The sequence below is a fragment of the Hesperophylax consimilis genome, chromosome 6 (genome assembly GCF_061612785.1).
Source record: "Hesperophylax consimilis isolate HC1 chromosome 6, BYU_Hcon_1.0, whole genome shotgun sequence".
Taxonomy (NCBI): domain Eukaryota; kingdom Metazoa; phylum Arthropoda; class Insecta; order Trichoptera; family Limnephilidae; genus Hesperophylax; species Hesperophylax consimilis.
In genome coordinates, this window is record NC_142841.1 from 16,038,893 (window position 1) to 16,064,420 (window position 25,528).

Consider the following 25,528-nt stretch of genomic DNA (forward strand, 5'->3'; position numbering starts at 1 on the left):
GCCCATTACCACATTTGATGTCAACATGGTCACAGAACCACCCGAACAGAAGTCTATTTCGTTAGTAATGACTTCTGGTTTAGAAGAATATGATATTCTAACCCTGTCAAAGCGCTTTTCCTCGTGGAATAAATTATTACGATGTTTGGTTTACGTATTTCGTTTTCTTAAGGTGTTGCCATATCGAAAATATATACGTGGGTCAGATTTAGAGTTCGTTGAGCTTAAAATATTGCGCGAAATACAACGAGCGTACTTTCCCGGGGAATTGATAAATCTACAACAAGGAAAGACGTGTAAACCCGTATTTCAACGTTTGAGACCGTTCTTGAATGACGGAATCATAAGGTTGGGAGGTCGTTTAGTTAATTCGGATTTAAATTATGATCAAAAGCACCCCATAGTTCTCCCGCGAAAGGATCACGTTTTAAATTTGTTGGTTGATCATTATCATAAAATTCATTGTCACTCGGGTCCCGCATTATTAATGTCTATTTTGAGGCAAAAATATTGGATACTGTCAGCCCGTAGTTTAATTCGAAATCGAGTACATAAATGCAATTCGTGTTTTCGGCTACGCCCTAAAACAATTGCACCTTTAATGGCGGATCATAGAGATTGTCGTGTCATTCAGTCTATAAAACCATTTACGCATGTGGGTATAGACTTTGCCGGGCCTTTAAGGGTAACTGTATCACGCGGACGTGGAATTCGTTCTCAAAAGGCGTATATTTGTTTATTTGTGTGTTTGACAACAAGAGCTATACACCTTGAATTGGCATCAAGTTTGAGCACCGAATGTTTTCTGAACGCATTCAAACGATTTCTTTCTAGGCGTGGTCCTGTGTCAAATTTATACTCAGACAACGGAACTAACTTTGTAGGAGCCAAGAGAAAATTGAATGAATTGCACGCATTTTCGTCATCTTCACATTTTGGTGAAGAATTCGCAAGTATTTTGGCCAATAATAGAATAAGCTGGCATTTGAATGCGCCAATAGCACCCCACTTTGGAGGAAATTGGGAATCCAATATTAAAAGTATGAAGACTCATCTTTTTCGGGTAATAGGAGATCAGATTCTATCGTTTGAAGAGGCAACTACAGTACTTGCACAAGTAGAAACCATTCTGAATACGAGGCCATTGTGTAGAACGCTCTCTTCAGACCCCTCCGAGCCCCTTGCGTTAACGCCAGCTCACTTCTTGACGACAACTCCCTTAAAACACTTGCCCGCCATGGAAATCGAGAAGGATAATTTGAACCTTCTATCGCGTCATGATTTACTCGATAAATTAATTCAATCATTCTGGAAGCGATGGAGATTAGATTACTTGCATACTTTGCAAGTACGTCCAAAATGGAATACTCCTACTAATCCAGTAAAGGTCGGCTTAGTAGTAATAGTGGGAACTGAAAACGCCCCACCATTACATTGGCCGTTAGCTATTATTGATGAAGTTTTCCCCGCAAAAGATGGAGTAATTCGTGTTGCTCGTGTCAGAACAGTGCTGGGATCTTACATTCGCCCAGTAATACGGCTATACCCTTTGCCAACTCAATAGTAGTCTAGTAGCATTAGGTTTAGTCAATGTAGGTTAGGAAATTTAGGATAACTGTAGGTTATGTTAATTTGTTTATATGATAAATGCCATGACAATGCGGTTTTAAAAGGGGTGATTTCGCACCCTTTCAAGGCGGGGGGGATAGTTGCGCGTGAAGTTTAAAATTGAATAGCCTTAAATGTGTACCCTTCTCCCCCCTTTGCCCCTTGTCCCCTTTCCTTGATCCGGGCCCAGAGACAAGGAGTATTGTTCAGTTGTTATCGTTGCATCTTACCCGCGAACATTTCGTGTCATATTGAAACCCGCATATGTTGAACTCGGCTGTGATTATTTGGAGCACAATCGTCCAGTGAAACATTTTTACCCGCCGCAGTGAATTTCACTGTGTTTTTTGTTTTGTGTTAAGTGTTAATGTTAATTGTATGCAAACTGATAAGAGAACAGAACCAGCGGCTTAAGGAGAACGAGACCAGGGTAAGTCTTTTGGCCTTTCCTACTCATTTTCCTCTTGCAAAACACTAAGGCAATTCAATTCGTTTTTATTTGTCTTAGTCTATATCGCATCCGCATTACCGCAACCCCCCGCACAATTGCGTACGAAAGATTTCCGCACAACCACTGTATGTGTACAAGGTGTTAAGAGACGTGTCTGACTTTCTTTAACCTGTGATTCCTGAGGTTATTTATAACAAAAAATATACATCGTCAGTCAGACAAGTCTCGTGCGTCTGTTAAGGCACTGTATAGAACAAGGATAGACAGACGGTAGTGAAAAAGGCCAAACATCTGGTACAGAGCATTTTGGCAGACGAACACAACACTTCACGGACAAGTGCAGACTGACCTTTGCAGGTTGGGAGCAAAACTCTATGAATCGTTGGACAGATAATTGCATTATCAAACGTGCCTAATTTCTAAATATCAATAGGTGAACTAAATAAACTGTGAAAGATAGAATGATTTAGAAGTTGTCATAATACAAATCCTCAACAGTTAAATTGTCAACGTTTTTAATACGTTTAACAAACATTGCTGACCATCGCGTAATTTAAAAATGAATATTATATTTGTACAGGTGCGTTATTTGAATTAATTGAAGTGAATTGTAAAATTTGAATATCAAAAGAGCAACGTAATCAGATTACAAATTTGGATACTTTAATAAGCGCCGAATGAATATAGAGGCTAATTTGAATCAGTTAGTTACGGGAATCATGATCAACATTATCGTATTTATTAAAACGGCCGCATATCGTGTCTGTTATCCATCAGACGAAAAATATAATAGGTATTTTAGAATACTATGTCAAATGATTTGGCTGTGATAAAATGTTTTTTTGTCTTCATTGGGATTGTTTCAGTTACAGTTAAGGGTTGTTTAGAATATTTGATTTAGTTTCCAGCCACTTATTAAAAACAAATTCCGTCAAAAAGATAATCTGATAAAAAGTAGAAATGTTTGGATTTAGGTGGTCGATAGTCGGGTGGGTAAAATGCTTGTCTGGCAGTCATATGAAAGGTACTGATATGTACTTACATAAAATATGTTAAAAATAATGGGCTGTATCTAATTAGAAGATAAAAATTTCAATCGCCAGATAGTTTATAATCTTCCACTACCATTTCTCTAATTTATTTGGAAAAAACTTTAAAAGACGACTTTCCAATTATTTTCAACGCAAAATAAAAATACCAACAAAAAATGTTTGTTTTGAACCACTTGTACCACGGAAAATATATTTGATCCTACATTCTCCACAACAATATTCCCAATTTCAATGATTCAATAACATTCACAAATATCCATTACAATGACAATATTCAATAATATTCATAAAATCCATTGAAACGGAATCAAATTTCGAAATCGCTGGATATATTCAGACCGTTGGAACAGTTAAACCAATTTCCAAAACAAAAAATGTATATTTGTGTTTTAAATACTCACTAATATGTAATAATGTATATTATTTTCAATGAATATGTTTTGTATGATAACCTCCAATTATTACTATTCGAGAGCTTCAACCTTCGTAAGCGATTAATGCAAGTTGAACTTCTGTAATCTGTTCCCAAACTTTTTGGTCGGATAAGTCTACTACGCGGAATATTGGTGAGAAATAATATTTACCTTAATCAATCGGGATTTAAGTTACCACAGTTGTACTAAGTTATATAGGTTTCCTACTCGTGTCCACACTCTGCCTCTGATTGTGACAATCGATTAATAAATAATATTATTTATAAGATTAATTCCTCGAAGCGAATCCAAATTGTCATCAAACATGATTTAAGTAAAAAAAATCATATCTTAAAGGTTTTGACAACTCATGATAGTATGCCTTCTCTAAAAGTGAAAATTTCTCAATCGAGTAGGTGTTAACAAACGTGTTAACAAAGGTGTTGTCAAAAAACAAACATGCAACAAAAGAATTTCATCAGAAATGCTTTTTTTATTTGTAGAAAATATTACTTATATCTTTGGGATCTGGTAAGGAGACAAAAGAAAGAAGTGTAGTATCCTAGCAGCGGCTTTATTGAGGAAGTCGATTTAAGTCGATTGAGTCGAATAGAGTAGCACAGTTGTTGCAGACGATGTTATCATGGTAGTTGATGTGCATAACGATGGGATGGTGACCGGGTATCTCATCAAAATGACAGTTCAACACACCTACAAAAAGTGATATAAAGTTATGAAAATTAATGAAACAAAAACTAGGTTAATTTAAATTTAAAAATGTAACTATTTAACCAAGTTTTTGTTTCAGCACTTTTAATGACTCTATATCACTCTTTAACGTTGCTTTAAAGGTTAAAAAAACTACTTTTTTACGGGTTTAATTTTTTTTCAAAATTCTCTGATAACTACGAAATAGTCCAATACTCTTCAAATATATATTTTTTTATTAATCCCAGAAAACGATTACTTTATATGCACTGTGAGCATTTTTCATTTTTATTAATTTACATCCAAGGTATAATTTGAATCCCAAAGGGTCCTCTAATTTAGGTACTTCATTAGAATTACAAATGGTTCATTCTTACATAAACCATTTGTAGGTACGATTTCTTAGTAACAAACGTAGATGTTCAATTTAATTACACAAGTTTAGAGGCCAGTCCGTTATTAAGTCCCGGATTACATAGATGGCGGCCTTCACACCCACAAAAGGATATAATTATAAAATAAATTACCTAACGGTTTCAGGCACTTAATCATACCAAAGGAAGATATCACTTTATTAATAACTTTCACTCTGCCAGTTAAAAACGATATTAAAAAAAAAAAACATTTATTTTCAACTACAATAATTTAAGTCTTGTCATTACAGTTCAATAAGGTGAAGTAGATAATTATAGGTAGTTATTATTGGTTAAAATGTATATAGGAGTATATGTATACGCGTACATTAAAATCATAGATCTTTCTCAGAAATGAAAGTGAATTTACTTCCACAAAATCTTTCGCTATAACCTCAGCATTGAGATTGCAACAATAACATTTGGCTGTCATCAGTTGTTTTGTTTTGCTCTATCTAAAATTATTTTTTTACCATTCTTTTTTGTTTTCTGGCAAAAAAAAAGTGTAGTGTGTTGTGCCTTGAGGTTTCTTCTCCCTCCTGATCTTCCAGGAGTCACTTTTCGCTGCTGATTTCCAGATATTTATAACCTTTTTTTACTTCTGTCATTTTCCATACTATTATTGTAGTTGTTTACTGTTGTGAATAATGGAGGAAGATTTCCCTCCTGGACCTCCTACAAAGCCCCCAGATCCCTCTCCAGACCCCCCAGACGGGGAAAATGGAGAAATTTCTGACAGTGATTCTGTCATTTTGACTTCTACCAAAAAAAGGAAATTTACTCCTTCTTCCCCAATAAAACTTGACTCTCCTTCGACTTCACAATCCCCACCAGCACTTTCTCAACTTCCTCCAACAAACTTTTATTCTCCTCATTCCCGTGGCCCATTCATAGTATACGCCCAAAAAACTGAGCAAGGAAAAACCATCCACCCTCTTGAATTTGGCAAATTCCTATCAAATAGCAAGAACCTTTCAATCAAGCCTGGAGGTGTAAAAGCCGAGGGTCGCTTCCGAATCTCCGTCGAATTCCTCTCAGGGTCAGCTGCCAACAGTTTCATCAAAAATATCTTCATTTCATCTAATTCAAAGTTCAAGGCATTTATCCCTACTTTCAATGTCACTCGCATGGGCCTGGTCAGAGGTATCTCGACCGATCTGTCCATCGAAGAAATTCTGTCTTCACTTTCAACCCCCCAACACATTGGCAATCCCATAAAAGCCAGGAGGCTAAATTACAAGGACTCCTCTGAGGGTATAATTTCCTGGAAGCCCTCCCAATCTGTAGTTATCACCTTTGAAGGTCAATCTCTTCCCTCCCATATATATTTATTCTTCAACTCATTACCAGTTGAAATGTATACTTATCCCACCACTCAATGTTTCAATTGCTGCCGTTTTGGTCATACCAAAGCTGCATGCAAATCTCAACCCAGATGTTTTAAATGTGGAGAAAACCACGCAGCTGACCAATGTCCTTCTTCCTCCTCACCCAAATGTTTTAACTGCTCAGGCTCACATACAGCTATCAACACTTCTTGCCCAGAACAATCTCGCCAAAAAAATATAAAAATTTCTATGGCCTCTCAGAACTTGTCTTTTCTGCAGGCTTCTAAACTATTCCCGCCTGTCAAAAAATCATTTGCTGAGGCTTTATCCAGCAACTCCTCATCCAACCCTCTTCCCTCTTCTACAACAACTTCTTCTCGTTCAACTAAATTCACATACAAAAACGATATCTCTAAACCGGCTCCTGGATACGATCAGTAACAACACAACTCACTGCTCTTAAATCCCAATGGTTCACCTCTTTCAAATGCCACAAATGGGTGTGCAAATAATTATAATCCGTCCTCAATGAACTCTCTAAAACTTTCTGAAAAACTCTCCCAAGACAATTCTTCATTTATCCAAACTCTCATTATGCTTCTAATTGACCTTATTTCTTCTCAAACTAATCTACCGTCCAACGCTGCTACTATTATTTCCACATTAAAATCATTTATTCAAAATGACTCTTCAAGATTTCAAAATACTTCAGTGGAATAGCCGAAGTGCTATTTCTAACAAATCTGATCTCCTTTACCTATTAAAATCCAACTTTATTTCTTTGGCTGCTATCTCGGAGACTTGGTTTACTCTATCCACCCACTTTAATGTGGGAGGGTATTCCTGTCTCCGCAACGACCGCCCGGAAGGTTCGGGCGGCGGTGCTGCCCTTTTTATTAAGAAATCCATATCATTTTCCCCAATAAATAATATCAAACCCCCCAATGCTGACTTCCAAATGGTTGCAGCTAAAATAAAGGACACATCCTTTATTTCAGTCTATCTTCCCCCAACAGCCCACTTCAATAAACAAATTTGGTTGCAAATTGTAAGTCAACTAAGCCCTCCTTTCTTTATATTAGGCGATTTTATTGCCCATTCCCCCGTCTGGGGTTCTGCTTTCTCCGACCGAGATGGTCGAAGCGTGATGGATTTCCTAGATCAATCCAACCTTTTCCTTTTGAATGACGGATCTCATACTAGGATCTCTCGCCCCAGCACAAACCCCAGTGCAGTGGATCTCTCGATATGTTCTACTAGTCTGGGTTCTCTCTCCTCTTGGGTGGTGTCCCCCGACCCTTGCTCCAGTGATCATTTCCCGATCACCATTACTTATCAAACTTCTTTCCAATCGGACAAGTCTCATATTTCGACAAAGATTAAAACGAAACACACCAAATGGGATGAATTTAACTCTCATATGGACAAGTTCCTACTAAATTTACCCGACACCAATATATTTTCCGTCAAGATGACTATAATAACTTCAAATCAATGCTCATAACTGCAATAAATGATTCAAATCCTCCCCCTAAAACTAAATCTCTTTTAAAAAAACTCCCTCCAACTCCCTGGTGGGATGAGGAATGTTCCAAAGTAGTAAGAATTCGGAAAGCTAAATCTCTTTCCTATCGTTACAATATGACTATGGAGAACTATCTTATATACAAAAACGCTGAATCCAATGCCAAAAGGGTATTGAGGTCAAAAAAAAGATCTGGGTGGTACAACTTCTGCAGTTCAGTATCTCCGAACACTCCAATTTCGGAAGTTTGGTCTATGATCCGAAGATTTCGATCCTCCTTCAGTTCACCATCTCCTCGAGCGTCTCATTCTAAATGGATAGATGAATTCTTGGACAAAATTGCCCCCCCTTCTGTACCTAACTTAGATGAAATAACGCCCATCTATAATACTCCTATGTCTAATCATTGGCTAGATTTTCCACTCTCTCTAATTGAGCTAAAAAATATTTATTAGCAGTCAATGACTCATCTCCAGGTCTGATAGAGATGGTATACCTTATTGCATAATCAAAAATAGTAATGATAATATTCTAAACCCCTTCTCACTATCTTAAATTAGACTCTCCGTTCACCTTAATTGAGCTAAAAAAATTGTTTATCAACAGTCAAGGACTCATCTCCAGGCAGAGATGGTATACCTTACAGCAAAATCAAAAATAGTAATGATAATGTTCTAAACCACTTCTTAAGCATCTTAAATAAAATCTTCCAGACTGGTATAATGCCTGATGACTGGAGTTGTCAAATAATCATCCCTATTTTAAAAACAAATAAATCACCAAATTCTGGATCCAACTACAGGCCGATCGCTCTTTCATCCACCCTCAGTAAACTTTATGAAAAATTAATTAAAAACCGATTAGAATTTTTTGTCGAGAGTAAACAGCTTCTCTCTCCATCTCAATTTGGATTTAGGAAAAAAAATCCACTCAAGATAACCTTGCCATCATCAGCACTGATATTAATTTATCAATTTCTAAACAGGAAGTTTGTCTTGCCGTCTTTATAGATATAGAAGGCGCCTTTGACAATGTTTCCATCCCAATACTGAAAAAAAAACTTCTAGGCCTTGGCCTTCCCCCCATGTTTGTCCAATCTATTATTAATCTATTTCTAGATAGAAAAATTTTCATTGAACTTCCAGATATTTCTCCTCAAAGTAGGTCTGTTAGGAAGGGTTTACCACAAGGCGATGTATTGTCCCCCTTACTGTATAATATATACACATATGATATGCATGTCACTATTCCCCCACAAGTAAAAGTTATTGAATTCGCAGATGACATAGCTTTCTTCTTATCATCCAAAATCATCCCTCTCGCCGTCAAATATCTTAACGAAGCCACGAATGCCCTTTGCACATGGCTCACCTTAAATGGTTTTGAACTTTCAATCCAAAAGACTCAGTGTGTCACCTTCTCAAACCGCCATAAAAACCCCCCCGTTCAAATTTTATTTAAAAATTCTCCAATCCCCAACGCTTCTGAAGTAAAATTTTTGGGAGTAACATTTGATAGGAAACTTCAATGGTCTTCCCATATTAATAATTTAGTTACTAAATGCGAAAAAAATTTAAATATCATCAGATCCTTATCTGGCGTTTGGTGGGGAGCTCACCCTACTTGCATTAAGTTGCTTTACAACGCACTTATTCGAAGCCATCTCGATTATGCCTGCCCACTTTTTAGTACTGCCTCAAAAAATGTACTTGATAAATTAGACAAAATTCAATCTAAATCTTTGCGAATTATAACTGGAGCGATGCAATCGTCACCCATCAACTCCCTTCAAGTAGAATGTTCTGATCCTCCTCTTTATTTAAGGCGTCAACTATTTGCTGACAAATTTGTTCTTAAATGTTTAAATTCTAAATGTCATCAGGTTATCCCCAGCGTCTCGTTGTTCATTGACTCAACCCATTCATCTACAATCAGAGCTTCAACTAAACCTCTTCCTGACATCTGTAAAAATTTTAAGTCTCTCTCAGAGCTTCACATCATCCAAAATGATCTACTTCCCTTATACAAATTAAAATATAGTCACGTCACCCTATCCCCAACAATATTTGAAGGGATCGGAATCCTTAAAAGTCATTCCAATCTCCCGGCCCGAACTGTCAATAATATTTTCAATGACATTATATCATCTAAATGGCCCAACTTTTCTCTTTTATTTACTGATGGATCCAAATCTCCCGACTCTCCTAACTGTGGTATAGGTATTAACGTTTACCACAATAATTCTAATGACAGAATATTTCATTCAATTTCAAATCAATTTTCAATATTTTCAGCCGAGTGCATTGCAATAATAGAATCTCTCAAATATATAATCAAAAATAATTTCGAACATTCCCTCGTTCTCTCTGACTCTCTCAGTTCCCTCCAAAAACTTAAATCCAGTCCTCTTCTTCATCCTGATGATCACTTTGTATGCCTTATTCGAGAGATGATAGCCTCCATTCAAAGCTCTGGTAAAACTGTAACTCTGATTTGGATTCCTGGACATGTTGGTATCATGGGTAATGATATTGCGGATGCCTTGGCAAAACAAGGAGCGTCCAACCCTGTTGTTACCCTCGTAAACCACATTCCCCTATCTGACATTTTTTCCATCATCAAAGATAGATCCCGCAATGTTTGGGCAGAGTATTGGCACATTGCTAGTCAATCCAAGGGAGCCTGCTATGCCTCAATACAAAGAACTATTCCATCAAAACCGTGGTTTCAGCAATTCCCTCATTTTTCCAAAAAAGAAATTTCTTCACTCATTCGAATGAGGATCGGACATTGTTCCGTTCCTTCCCATCTTTTTAAAATTCACGTCCTTGACTCCCCAGATTGTACATTCTGTGGTCTAGAAGTGGGAACTTTAGATCACATATTTTTTGGTTGTCCCTCTCTAAACAAATATCCTCTCTTCTATCAAGCCTTATCTAAAATTGCCTCCCCTCCATTCAACATCTCATCTCTTCTAAGTCTGAACTCGACTCCAATTTTCATTATAATTTTGAAATTTGCCCATTTAAATAAAATTAATATTTAAATTCACCTTTCATTTCTCAATAATTTTAAATGATGGCCAAGAACACCCTTGAAGGGTGAAAGCCAGAAATAATGTTAAAAAAAAAAAAAAAAAAACCTCAGCATTAAATATAATTTGATATATTATAAGAAATAAAATTGCAATGCTTTGTTAAATTTTAATGGCTTATTGATTGATTTCCTTAAAAACCTTCGGTGAGGTATAGAGCATTAAAGCAAACTACTTGTAATAATCAGACGTAAATGTAATAAAATTAGCCGGAAACATTTAATAAACGCTTTCATTATCATTCTGCAAAAGATAACTTGCTATCCGTCTCGTCATTGTCATTGTGATCATACTATGATTGTGGCTGATAGAACCACGCGTATTTTGTAATAATTATTTGGTTTACAGTATAACATTTTTGTAGCTTCAATAACTGCAGTGTTGTTTATTTGTAATATTTTTGCTGGGATATTTTTTCATTATTATTTTTATTATCAACTGATAATTTTATTTTTACACCGTCTGCAATTTAAAAATCTGTTTCTGATTTTTTTTCTTGTATATCTAAATTAAAATTGATATCAATCATGTAAAATATATATATATTATTTTTTATTAGCTAAACGACAAAAACTCTCGTGAATCGAATATGAAAAATTATTTTATTGCATTTAATATCGATTGCGGCTAAAGTTGCACACCTGCAAGTTTGATGACCCCTTTTTCCAAATCATAATATTTACCTGTTGAAAAATGCATCAATCTGTTACCAGGCGCAAAAAGACTGGATCGAACATGAAACAGTTCGATAACCCTATTTTCTAAAACGAAATTAAAATATTGAAAAAGCCAGTTGCTGAGCGAAATATTATTCGCACCACAATACCTGCCTTTTGAAAACGAAAACATGTTTTTGCAAAGCTGACGTCACACATACGCTTGTAGGAGATTATAAATAGCCGATTAAAACAAAATATTGGCGGATTCAAGTTTCAAAACTAGTAGTAGAGACAACGCCGGTAACAACGCGATCTGTTCTTGCTGTCAACTGAAATCTTTATTCGCTTCTGTTCCTCCATCACGGCACAATCATTTTAAAGATTACAACTATGTGCAACGAGCTGTTTAATGCCGGCACTGTATCAGCTGAGCCAGACGCATCTGTCATCATTACAATAATGGGGCGTCTCCGTGTGCCGGCCCTTATAATCAAATGACCATGCCGTCGCTGAATTCCTGCGACTGAACCAGCAACAGATGCTGACAACCTAAAGGCTGACGAATACCTGCTGGCTACCGACTGAATAAGCCAGTGCCGCTGATCACCTAGAGGCTGGCCAATTCTTCCTGGCTACCGACTGAATTAGCCATTGATGCTGACAACCTAGAAGTCGGCCAATTCTTCCTGGCTACTGACTGAATTAGCCATTGATTCTGAAAACCTAGAGGCTAGCCAATTCTTCCTGGCTACCGACTGAATTAGCCATTGATGCTGACAACCTAGAGGCCGGCCGATTCTTCTTGGCTACCAACTGAATTAGCCATTGATGCTGACAACCTAGAGGCTGGCCAATTCTTCCTGGCTACCAACTGAATTAGCCATTGATGCTGACAACCTAGAGGCTGGCCAATTCTTCCTGGCTACCAACTGAATTAGGCACAGATGCTGACAACCTAAAGGCTGGCCAATTTCTGCTGGCTACCAATTAAACTGGCCACTGCTGCAACAGTTGCCTACGCCATTTGCTGTATCAATGCACAATGTGCTCCAATCTAAAATTATCGCTGAAAGTCTCAGTTTCTATCTGTGTATTAAAACCCAGTTGTATTGAAATATATAAAACTATTTCATGTGAATTGGGTTGGCTGTAAGAAATAGGAAGTACCTATAAGCTACACCCCTTTGTACGTTTTGTATACCAGTACAATACATCTAATTAAAATTTGAATTTTGATTTGAATAGTCTTTCTTTTATGATGGCTTGGATAGAACACCTCACGGTGTTTTACTTAAATCATTACCCAGGTTGAGGACTAACGTGTGCCGGTGCTTATTATTTACAGTCTTTTCTTGTATAGGCAAACACGTCCCGTACATCTTCCGTAAATATAAAACCATGTTAAAGCCCGTCAGGGCGTTTACGATTAATAAATAAATAAATTTGACTGTACATTGTAAAACTGCTCATCTCGACACAGAAATGCCCAAGGCAGATGAGCGGTTTATATTTTTGCTGTCATAAATTTTTATGAAAATATAAAAACATAAATATCGTGAAGCTCTTCTAGAAGATGATACCGTAAAAATAAAATGAAATATATTTTCTTAGTAAGTATGTCATATTAAAATTTCAATGTTTGGTATACCTAATACCTGTTTGTGCTGTTGATGCTTTCTATTTCAACTGCATAAAGCAGTAAATGTATTCTGAGTCTTACATAAATAGCTTTAATTCAAGTTGGGAGGCGGATATTTATTTATTCATGTTCTCCACGAAACGGTTATGCACCAATACATAAATCCTAGAACTTTATCTTTCCTATGTTTAAAAATACCTTCCACACTTTCTACAGCATCTCTTAAGATGACTTTTAAAAAAATCATGTAATTTTTTTCACAAAGTTCCTATTCCCAGAATATAATTAAATAGTCGATCTAACCCAACCCAAAACCGCTTAAAGTATCGCGGTTGATTCTCTAAGCTGAAACTATCTGAAAATTTTCCAGTCGCTTTGAAGCCGAGATTAGAGGAGATTTATGAGCCGGAATGCATTTTATAAGTACCGGAGTCAAAGTTTTAAAATGCTAATGAGATGAGTGCTTATGAAAAGCCTAGTCAGCATCCAAGTGGACCAAGCACGCCGCTCCAACCACCCCATCTTTAAACGTATTATATAACATAAAGTCACTTAAAATATTCTCGTACAAACTAGGAACTATGTTGGGTAAATTTTATTGTTGGTTGAAGCAGAGTGATTTCAGATGCAACCTTCAGTACGGAAAAAAAAAATTATTTGACCTTCTTGATGATATAGTTTTGATGAATGGTATATTCGATAGCTTCATTAAGAATTATTCGTCAAAAATTTCGTAGATACTACTTTTATCATTAGTTGAAACTCGAGGTTTCAGATGCGAACATTCCTTGTCACATTTTGAAATTCCGACCACTTCGTAAATTTAATTTTTTCAGATGGATCCCACGGGATAAGTTAGTTATATTTAAGATTAATAAAAACAGTACCTTTAAATTCAAATATTTTTCGTAAAATGGTTTTAAGAATGATGTTGAATTAGTAACTTCCAGAAATTTTAGTAATACGTCTATCAGAATTAGTTACAATATATTCCGTGGAAAGATTTATTTTTTAGGCTTGCTAGGGAAAATTCTACCGTAGGTCTGTCCAATGCGTCAGGCCACTCGCCGAATATTATTGTAAAGAGTCCAACGTTATTTTAGGGTATTATGTCATCTTAAGGCTGATATAATAAATTGAAATGTGACTTCATGACGGTAAATTAATTTATTTTTAAAACTACTTTATTACGATGCTGGATACAAAACCACCTTCAAGACATAAGTTTTGTACGCACCTGTAATCTACATAAACATTTTCCTGCATAATAATATATGTACACGGTTTTAAGTACTTTCGTTGTTAAAGAACATAAAAAAACTAAAGCTTTCTTTTAGTGATCGCACAATAGCTCCAACTGACTGCACTGATTGGGACTATGGTATTCGTAGTATTTTTGGGTAAAATTATAAGACTAAAGTAAGTGAGGAAGGAGGTGGTTTAGAAGTGCCTATCTATCTAAACAAAATCGAAACCGTTTTAAGCTATGTTCAGATTTTCAAGAATATTTCACCAAGGCGATATTTAAAACATCTTCACTCTGGAATGAGAGCAAATATTGATAGAGTAAATTTAATTTATACTATGAATTTTTCCCAGTTATTTGAATACACCACCCTTATCTTCAAAGTCAACAAGTTTTCGTTCTACTGAGGTCGTCATCTTTGACTGTCTCTTTGTGAGGATCACTTTAATATTAATCAAAGTAGCAGAGGTTTGTTTTTACATTATTATCTTCTACCACAAAGTTATTGAGTAGAGTAACTACCTTACATCTTATAATATGTAATATACGAGGCGTATCCAGAAAGTAAGTGTACTGAATTTTTGTAGGTTACAAATCTTTTTATTGAAACAAAAAATTACATGATTACCGTAGTACATTATGTAAGCTATTTTTAGACATAGTCGCCATTCCTCTCAATGCAGGTGGTGAAGCGGGGTATCAATTTTTGATGCCTTCCTCGAAGAAGTTTCCCGCCAACCCCTTCGTCCACTTCTCCACCTCCTCCTTTACCTCCTCGTCGGTTGAAAACCTTTTTCCACCCATGTACAGCTTCAGGGAGGTAAAGAAATAATAATCTGAAGGTGCTAGGTTGAGGGAATGCGCGGGGTGGTTCAGGATATCCCATTTAAACGAAGCAAGCAGTTCCTTCGTGGCGTTGGCCGTGTGTGGTCTGGCATTGTCGTGCAGCAGGCTGACTCCCTTTGTCAGCATGCCTCTCCTCTTGTTATGAATCGCCTTCCGCTTTTTTTTAGGGTCTCACAGTATCTTGCAGAGTTGATGGTCTCCACTTGAGGCAGATATTCAATCAAAATTATGCCTTGACAGTCTCAAAACACGGATGCCACGATTTTCTTGGCTGAAATTGTGGTTTTGAACTTTTTGGTGGAGGGTGGAGAGGTGAGAACCGTTTTTAAACTCGCGATACCACTTGTACACACTCGTACAATTCATAGCTTTATCACCATATGCAGTTTTAACCTCATTATAAACCTCAAACGGAGATTTTTCCTTCCAAACGAGATAACGGATGACGCCGCGTATTTCGCATTTGGCGGGAGATTGGATTGACATTTTTCACGAAACGTGTTGTCGCGTTGACACTTCTCAACGTACTGACCTTGAACAGGTCTCGTTGCGGAGAGGAAGAGTCAGGCTACACGTAAGTGTAGCCAACATATCGAAAATAAAATTCATTCGGTCGTGAGAGCCTCAGTACACTTACTTTCTGGATATGCCTCGTACTTTAAGTGGCGTAAAACTACCCCCATCGCATAGCTAACTACCCTTGATGTTAAAATAATTAATCTTTCATAGAAGCAAGAGATGAGAACTGATTTATTCACGGCATAAATATTAGGGTGCATCCATTTTCCTAATATAATTATTGGATTTATGTACAATATTTTATGTACAACAATTTTTTAGATTTCCTACCTTTATTTACTCATAACGTAGCAGTTACTTGCAAACGCATACCTTATTGCAGTGAAATAGACACAATTTATGAATACGTATGCTGTACACAAATAAAAAAAACTGTAGTGAAGAGTTTTTAGTTTGAATTTCAACAATCTTTTTGTAAATGGAAATTCGTAAAATAATATCCAATGATACTTCTAACTTAATCCACCACACACATATAAATTAAAGAAAATATTTCAAACAATTTACTATTTTTTCTGATAAAGATTATACCTACTGCTGAAATTTGTCTTAGTACAAAAATTAAGCCATTCCAAATTTTTCCTAAATACGTTTTTAAAAACTATTTTTTTAGCCTGAAAATACTGTAATAATTTTTTAAGAAAGCAGCATGTAGAAAAGCACTTTATGGATAGGTATATTATTGTAATTATCAATAAATGTCAGTCGATATAATGTAAACATAATGTTTGTGTCTTTCCGTACTCTTCATTCCCATTAGTTATTGCGAAAGGACAATTTTTTTCATCTTAACTCTTCGGGACCCTAGGTAAAACATTGACACCCTCTTCCATGATGCCGCACCCTTCACTTCCCATATAATGAGAATTATATTGATTTGCATCAAAATTGTGCAGTCAAAGATGCATTCTAAGACTCAGAGAAAAATAAAGTTACCACCCCAAATATCTTACGGCCTCATTCATACTCAGATAATGTTGTAAATTCTTGTAATGTGTGAATAAATAAGTATGTTTATATTTTTAGGTGTATGGATGTATTTGTATTTATGTTTGTGTCCTTATATGCCTATGAATATGTATGCGTCTTTGTATATGAATATGTGTGTGTATGTGGATTTTGTGTATACGTGTATTTACGCGCTTATGCATGCATGCACACATACACAACTAGAAAAATCATATATTATTCTTCTTTATTCTTTTTTATATATTTTTTTCGTTTTTAGGTTTTCTATTTTATAATATCATGTCTTATTCTTCTTTTTTATTTTCGTTTTTCTGTTTCCTATTTTTCATTTTCTATTCCCGTTATAAATTTTCTACTGTAATCCTTCCTATTTTCAACACGTTTATATATTTATTTCATATGTTCACACTAGACCTCACATAACTATATTCCATTGGTCACCATGAAACAGGCAGTCGCCTAGTATGGTGATTTAATGTATCATTTATAAATAAATGTTTTAATGTATTATCATGTATTTTATAAAAATAAAAATAAAATAAAATCATTAATGTTTAGATCACTGGTATATAATTGAATGAGATTTTTCAAAATGTTATATTAGCAGCGTCCTAAGCCGAGTTTTGTCGCATTTCTGGGTAACGCCGAGCACTTACCGCTAGTAAAACAAATTTCATCAGTTTACACTCCAGCCTCAAAAGGTCTCCCACTTCTCAGGTTGGAATAGTTTCATAAATTTGCAAGTAGATTTCGTCAGAATTTTCATAATATCACGAGCGGAAAAGTTTAATACTCGGATGTCGATGTTATCAAACTTTGATTGGGGCACTTCTAAATGCAGAAATTTTTTAAGTTTTTTAATGCAAACGGTCAATGGTGCTTGGCAAAGTTTCATTCCGTAAATTCAACTTCATAATTGGACTGAAATTTTGAGATGAGAAGACTACTTTGTTTGTGATAATTAATTTGGGTTGTTAATAATTTGTATGAAACGTCAGCTGAATTCAAGGAAAATTTTAACGGAACACTACTTCTGTCGTGTCGTGTAAGGAGTGGCGGATATAAGACATACTCGAAAATTTGTGCGTTGTCTCGGATATTTTTTACTGCAATGTTTGCAAATAATATCAATGGAGCTTGTCCGGAGGAACAAGCCGCAGTGATTGTATTTGCATCTACGCCATGATCCTTCATGTATCCAGGACTCTAAGACCCGAATTTACAATGCCTTTCTACAGTCCCATTCTTAATCATTCTCATCAGGTCTGTCCACTGACTGCGTGTCCACCAACAGGCCGGATAAAGATATACTGTTTTGAGAGGGAAAAAGGGAAAAAGTTTTTAATGCATACCATAATTTAAAACTGATAAAATAATTAATAATACGTTAAAAAATATTTATAAAACTGGTATATTTTAGCAAGGTTTAAATGTAAGCACATAAAAACCATAATACAACTAAACACCTCGTTCATCTCAACGAATAGAAGGTTAAAAATTTCGGGACCAGTTAGTAGTTTGCCGGGTCGCCACAAAAAGTAATTTAACCTTCTGAGTGCCGAGTAGAGAGACTGTTGAAATGTAACTTACCGAGTAACGGTTGAAATGTAACTTACGAGTAACGGTTGAAATTTAACTTACCGAGTAACGGTTGAAATTTAACTTACTGTAGTTGTGTAAAGTGTAAGGTTAAAGTATATTTAACCATACACTTTACAACGTTAACTATACTTAAGTTTATATTTAACCTTTACTTACACCTTTTATATATATTATACTTTAAATTGTATGCTGTATACTTTATACGAGTACCTTATACTTTTTAACTATATTTTTATATTTATGTTAAAGGCACATGTCGTGCCGTTACTTCATCTCCGTTGAGATGTAACTTAGCGAGTAACGGTTGAATGTGTAATATCTCGAGGAACCATGGTATGTCTAATTTAGCAAGTAACTGTTCTAAATCTTAATTTTTATTCGTTAGCCAATTAAAGTAAGCATGTTAGGGGGATATAATTTATGGTTAGCGCGGGGCTATAATGGTAAAACTTTCGGGACATAAAATTATACGTGATACGTTCAAAGTCATGTTTCGCCATTATGACACACTAAAAAGTTTTCCGCGCCGTCTTTCATACGGCTTGTTCATGGATCATTAAAGCCACTGGTTTCTATAAATTATGCGGAACTATCGTCGCCGTTTGTAATAAGCCTGGCTTATTTATGCGACTATTTCATTAACTCATTTGCTGCTAATAATCGTGTTAACAGCAAACTAACAGAGTTCACTCAAGCTACTGGATCGATATATAAGTTAATAGATTTTGTTATTGTTTGTGTTTATAAACAAAATACATAAATCAGTTAATACAAAATCTCGTAGATTATCGAATATGTAGCGGAAAAACTGATCACATTCATGGTTTTCGAGGAAGGGAGGGAACCTGAGTTTTGAGGAGACCCGTGTTGTGGGGTGAAGGAATTACAAAGGCCGGCAATATTACAAGATTTGACCAAGTGATAGCTCGAGAAAGATTATTATCATAAAAATAAATTTATTACATAAGATTAATAAAAATATTAACATTTAGATGATTTGCACAGCGCGGTTTTTTGTGAAAAATTACCTCAATGTCGCTTTACATTTTTTCCAATGCTCTATCCTATAACTAACTTATAACATCAGCTTATAACTGGCAAACATGCAAACAGTTTGCATCCACCAATCATCAGTCGATAACCCAAAAAACTGTTAATATATTATATACAATTTATCACCGATCAGCGTAGTGGTGCATAAAAATGTACGTACTATTTACAGGTGTTATGTACAGATAGATAATTGTATTATACAGGACCATACTTACCTGACAAGTCACTTTAATGTTGTTAGAGAATTTTATCCACAGTTTTGTGTCCAGATAAAGTGTAATTTTGTAATATATAAACAATACAAGAAAGGTACCCTCGGGTACATTAAATTTAAGAATACGAAAGTCAAAAAGTTGAGTTTTTGTGTTTTTTCCACACACAGGAGGCCCTGAGGGCCTATACCGTCGTCGGGGGTGCTGTGTGGAGGTATATTAGATGAGAGAAAATAGTGAACAGGTGTCTTGAAAAGATCCACATTCTAGAACGAAGAAAACACAGAAGCGGGCAAATCGTTCCACAGCCGAACGGTTGAACTCAAGAACGAATCGCAGAAATGACCCGTTCTTACGTGACAATCTTCAACCATGTACAAATAGATATGTAGATTTACCAGTTTCCCGTTCGTTCTACGAGTATAATATAGTATATTCTACATAACATAGTATACTCACGGCACGTTGAATATTGGTAGATACTTCCAGTATCGCCGTGGTGAAAGACCACTTTTCAAAATCAAAAAAAGTTTTTGAAGGAGAATGTTTAAATTTGAGAAGTTGGTGGAAATTGTGTACAAAGCAAGTAAAAAATATAATAAATTACTAATAACTTGAGGTAATGCGTACCAATTATTAGAATTTACAAAATCGGTGACGTTCCTACCTACTCAGTTCGAATAGGTATGTGCCCGCTTCGAAAATATTTTATTTTATTGCGCACAACGAATAATGAATTCAACATCACGCCAGTTCAAAACTTGGATAAACTGTATTTGAACTCTGTCCGAAATAATTAATTACTGGAGACCCTCGTTAATCCCGATTTTCTCAGCGTTATTTATAGCATCGTATCTGCGAGTTATACTTGCCTTTTTTTAAACCTTTTCAAGAGTGTTTTAACCAATTCTGTTATGTGGCGATAAAAATTATATAGATATCGGTAGGTACATTCCTACGGAGTGTTTCTTTATGAATGAAATTATATAAAAATCGGTAGGTACATTCCTACGGAGTGTTTCTTTATAACTGAAATTATATAGATATAGGTAGGTACATTCCTATGGAGTGTTTTTTTATAACTAAAACTTTATAGATATCGGTAGGTAAATTCTTACGGAGTGTTTCTTTATAACTGAATTTTAAGATCAATTTCAAAAAATCAAACTTATTGTAAATAGGTTTACATTAAAGAAATTATAGAATTGTAGAAACTATCGAACTGTGATTGAAACTTTTCAAATCATTTATCAAAATAACCAATTAAATTTATTGTGTAATGCCTTCGTATAGTCCCTTTCTTTTGGGTTATGTCACACTTCAAAACTTAATTACTAATACTAATGTTTAATATTTCTTTAAATATTTGTTGTTATTCTTTCATTTGTCGCAATGTCGTATAGGAAATGAATTTAAATAAAGATTATGGTATAAATTTAAACAGAGCACTTATTTTATTTCATCTAAATCTAATTTGTATTGTAAATATCTCCTCAACTATATCGTAGATAATACGTTAGGGACAATATAAGACAAATAGTAGTAACGCTCCATGTAGGTATAATATCGTTAAAATAGAACACCTTATTTTTATTTCTCCAAAAGTCAGCTTTTTAAAAGCTCCAAATATATTAATTTTTACCTTTGGCCGAGCAGTTTATCCCGTGAACCGTTCCCCACACATTGAGTCCAGTTGGGGATGAAAACATTTTTAATCCCCAAAGCTAGAGGTTACATTTTATTGCTTTTGTCTTTGCATCCGCGGCAAAAAATCTGGCAGGCAAGTCTCGTGTATTATTAGCACTTAATATTATTAGATACGTTTGGCTGGAAAGTACGGGGCGCAGAAGTCGGTATGGACTTCTGAATACCTCTACCATTCTACTGTTCTCCTGTTCTAGCACTTCTACCTACTTTCCTAAATGGCTTCAACTAGTTTGTTCTACTATCAGTCTGCGGTTGCCAAAATACATTAGGTTACTGGCGTTCTCTTTGACACAGAGAGGGGACTAGATTTTATTTGAATACTGTTCATTGGCCGCCCGGAGGGTTTCGGCATTCTGCATACTGTATGAATTATTCACAGGTTTTAAATTAAACTATGGTGTAATCAATACCGATATGTTCAATTTCTAATGGTGATCATACGAAATATGTATACAGAACAATTTTATTATAAATCAGATATTTTAAACTACTTAAATGGTCAACTAAAAATGTTGAAGAATGGCTACAAAATTATTTGAATTGTTGATTTATTGCATTATTACCAAATACTTTTGGAGGTTCTACTCGTAACTGAAAATAGCGCCAATAGAAAAATTATTTATTTATTTATTTATTGCATCTCACTATACATAAAACACTTTTTTTTCATAAAAATCAACCTCACTAGGACTAAGCCTGTATTAAGCCTGTAGTTAACAATTTACATTATAGTGAAGCAAACATAAGAGTAATCACAAACATAAATTAATTCTACATACAAACACAAAATATTTCAAAATTGTATTTATTTGTATCAAAGCTATATTATATACATTGCATGTGTCTTAAAGGTCTTACAATTCTTAAAAAGTATTGAAAATGTTGAATGAATGAATAAAAATTATTTCATTTCAACAATTGTCTTCATCCGGCTAATTGTCAATACTTAACTCAATGTCCAGCTAATATTTCCATTCCATCTTTCCCTCCCTGCTTTGGTTGTATCGTAAATATAAATAAACATTTTTTGTGGAAATGAACATCTAATTACTTAAAACAACGTCAAAAGAAAATTAACATTAATAATAATATTTTTTTCATTAAAAGTGGTGTATACAAAGTATTTCATTTTCATATAAATAAAATGACGCCAAAAATTAATTTTGCAACTATTGAAGAAATTAATGAATTGCCTATACTTCAAGGTTAAAAGATATATTTATTATGTAGGATAGAACGTATTGAGTATAGGTACATTATGTGATCTGAAATCTACTGTATTATTCTAAAATCTACTTAATGAAATATTAACAACATTAATTCCACCAAAATTAATACGTATTACAACATAACCAAAGAAAACAATCTAAATAATAAGTGTACATTTAATTACCCAAGTATAAATCTCCTCAATATAGTGTGTCCTATTCCTAATTACGTGCTAATGCCGGAGTTGCATGAGGTTCGTTTATTACTTCTCTAAGTACCCATTAAACTATCCAAAGTCTTTATACTTATTTCTGTGTCTTGATTTGTTTGCAGCGGACCCGAAGTTTAGTGCACACATAACGAACGTGACCGTGCCAGTAGGCAGAGAAGCAATTCTGGCTTGTATAGTGCAGGACCTTTCAACGTATAAAGTAAGTTGTTTCGCATTTTTAATTTTCAGAAGGATTCATAAATATTTATATACTAGTTGGAATTGTGGAAGTTGTTGGTAAATAGAATCAGAAATATACCAGGATAAAATAATAGCGCTTGAATCCAATGCACGAGAAGCTACAAGCAGGGAAGAAGGTACTTTGAGTGTCAACAACTCTGTAGTTTCAAGCCTTGTATCACAAGCACACCGATAAATATTTTATCGATAATATCGGTAACAATTGCAGATAACCAACGAACAAATCCACGTCGACTATAGAACATGCTGTTATTTATATTGTTCGTTGGCGATAAAAAAGTTGTTCATGTGATTATTCTAAAGGGCTATGAGATGCATAAATATGTAAGCAGATCCCTCCTTTTAATAATATCTATTTTTTAGATATTTATGCAGATTTTATTATAAAAATACATTTAAAGAGCTTGGTTTATTATGTGAAAAACAACCAAGTGAAACTTTCTGTGAAAAGACTTATTTATAATATATTATTAACATACCTAATATATTATTTACATGCCTTATTCTAATACCTAAGTTGCGTACCTACTTCCCTAATATCCACTATTAATTATTATTGTTTTGTTCTTCCTTTTTCCTTTCATCTCGCAACTTTCATCAATTTGAGTAAAAACATTATAAAAGCTATTCCATAAAATAAAATATTCCCTCTACACCGATCAAAACAATGGTGATAGTAATGGATACAATTCAGAAAATTGAGGAAAAGTTCAGAACCTGGGCAATATCTTCAGAAAATATAGACTAGACGATATTGAGCAACCGAGTAGAATGTCAAACATCCGTGCAAACATGCTTTCCCGTCCTATCTATCGATGCAGTGCAGAAGCAAAAAGTGCCTTATTTCTATTCTTCTATATGAACACACCTCTTTATTATACTTGCAGACTGAAAGTTAGAAATAAACAGTTTACATACAACCAAAAACCGACTACAATATCATTACTTCAAAGCAAAAAATATTATTTAATTTATGCTCTTGCGTTATTTTAGCGTTTTGTAGATGTTGAAGCTAAAAAAACCATAACTCAAGCAGCAAAAAATAGGTTTCACGAAAGCTACTACAATGAACATAGAACAACAAAGATAAATAACTCTTTTTGAGTATTTCGCATGATGGAAAAAGTTTTAAATACCATATTGTTTCAATACAGTAAATCGATAACAATCGATAATTTTTTATTTTTTTTGTATTAGGCAATTCACCCTAAAAAATTCGATAATTTTTAATAATCTATTGTAGCATTCCTGTTTGCAAAATTCAGTGTTTTTTTTGTAAGTTATGACGAGGTCTTAAAAATCATTAATTAAATTAAACAAAAGTTTTTTTTAACCACTAATATAACTAAATTTATTTACCAACCGGTTTCGCTTGGGGTAAAATATAAAATAAACAACTAAATGTATCGTGGGAGTAATATATATATATATATATATACATATATAAATTAATATATATAAATTGTTTACATATATATATACAGGTAAACAGTAAATAGGGAGACATATTATAAAGATGAACAGTGAGAAAGAATTTAGTAATTTTTTTAATAAACAAAATGTTAATAATTGGCCAAACCACAAAGTGATTTCTTTCTACGAAAATATTTTAAAAATCAATTCATTTATTTGCACCAGAAATACTTAGGCAATTGCGTAGGTACTGCTCTATTGCAACTTTTTTGTCGTTGTCAGTTCGTAGGTTATAAAAAATGGCAAAAACTTTGTACCTTGCGAAAAAAGTTCTAGAAAATGTTATTATACCGATAGAAAAATAAGACGACTTGTTTAAAAAATTATTTCACTGTGTCTTATTCATCACATGCTTCGCTTTGTGTTTACGCTACTTCACATAATTAAAAACATTAATGACGGAAAGATAGCGTTTCGTTCAACTTCAAACAAAAAATAAGCAGCTTTTAGCAAACAATCTCGACAGTGGCGTAGAGAATAAACGCCTGAAACTGTGTGAAACTTATAAATCGGGCCTTAATGTGTACCACAAATCAAAAATAAATTTTCGAAACAATAAAATACTTTATTGTTTCGAAAATATGCGTTTCGAATGCACATTTACATCGATTTTGAAATGAAATTAAGATAGTGGTAGATACCACTATCTTAATAGTACCGCCCGGGTAAGAGACACAAAAATTCAAAGTCTTGCTTTAAATGGTGTTTAGCAACCAAATCTGAATAGCTGGGTACGTACCACCTTCCTATTCCCCATAATTTTATAATCCCTACTCCCTTCAATCTTTAATAACATTCCCGAATTGGGGATACGGGATTGTCCCAGACTGCTTGGAGTAGTTGGGACTTATTGAAAAATATTTTTTAAAAGTGAGAGTTTCACATTTTATTTTAATTACACTTAATATTTTTGTTCTCCTTAAATTTGAATAGGCGCATAACCCCTTGTTACCGCCCCGACAATTGTTAATTCTGTTCAAGCGGCTACTACGCCACTGCTGTTCAAACAAAAACAAAAAAGCTTCTTATTACATTTCCAAACCGTAATTTTCTCTCTTCCTCACTAATTATACTTACGTGAATCGCTATTATAGTTGTAGCAAGTTCCGTATTCACATTTTTCGGCATCAACACACTGTAGGTGAAAAACACCCAACTCTCTAACGGTTTCTCTTAAATAGCGAAAAGTCAGGCAGTTTCATAGGCAAGTTGTTTTTGTGACGACATCTGTTCGTTGGGAAACATTTCAGAATTTTCTTGTTCGCTTTTT

General features: G+C 34.7%; 1 protein-coding gene across 1 annotated transcript in view; it reads left to right on the forward strand.

Annotated features, from left to right (window-relative positions):
- The window catches only part of LOC149422995 (opioid-binding protein/cell adhesion molecule homolog), a 243,665-nt gene that overhangs the window by 150,360 nt on the left and 67,777 nt on the right, over positions 1-25,528 (forward strand). The window contains exon 2 of the mRNA XM_089632414.1: positions 22,647-22,744. Coding sequence (XP_089488540.1) covers positions 22,647-22,744 — 98 coding nt within the window. The remainder of the gene's footprint in view (positions 1-22,646; positions 22,745-25,528) is intronic.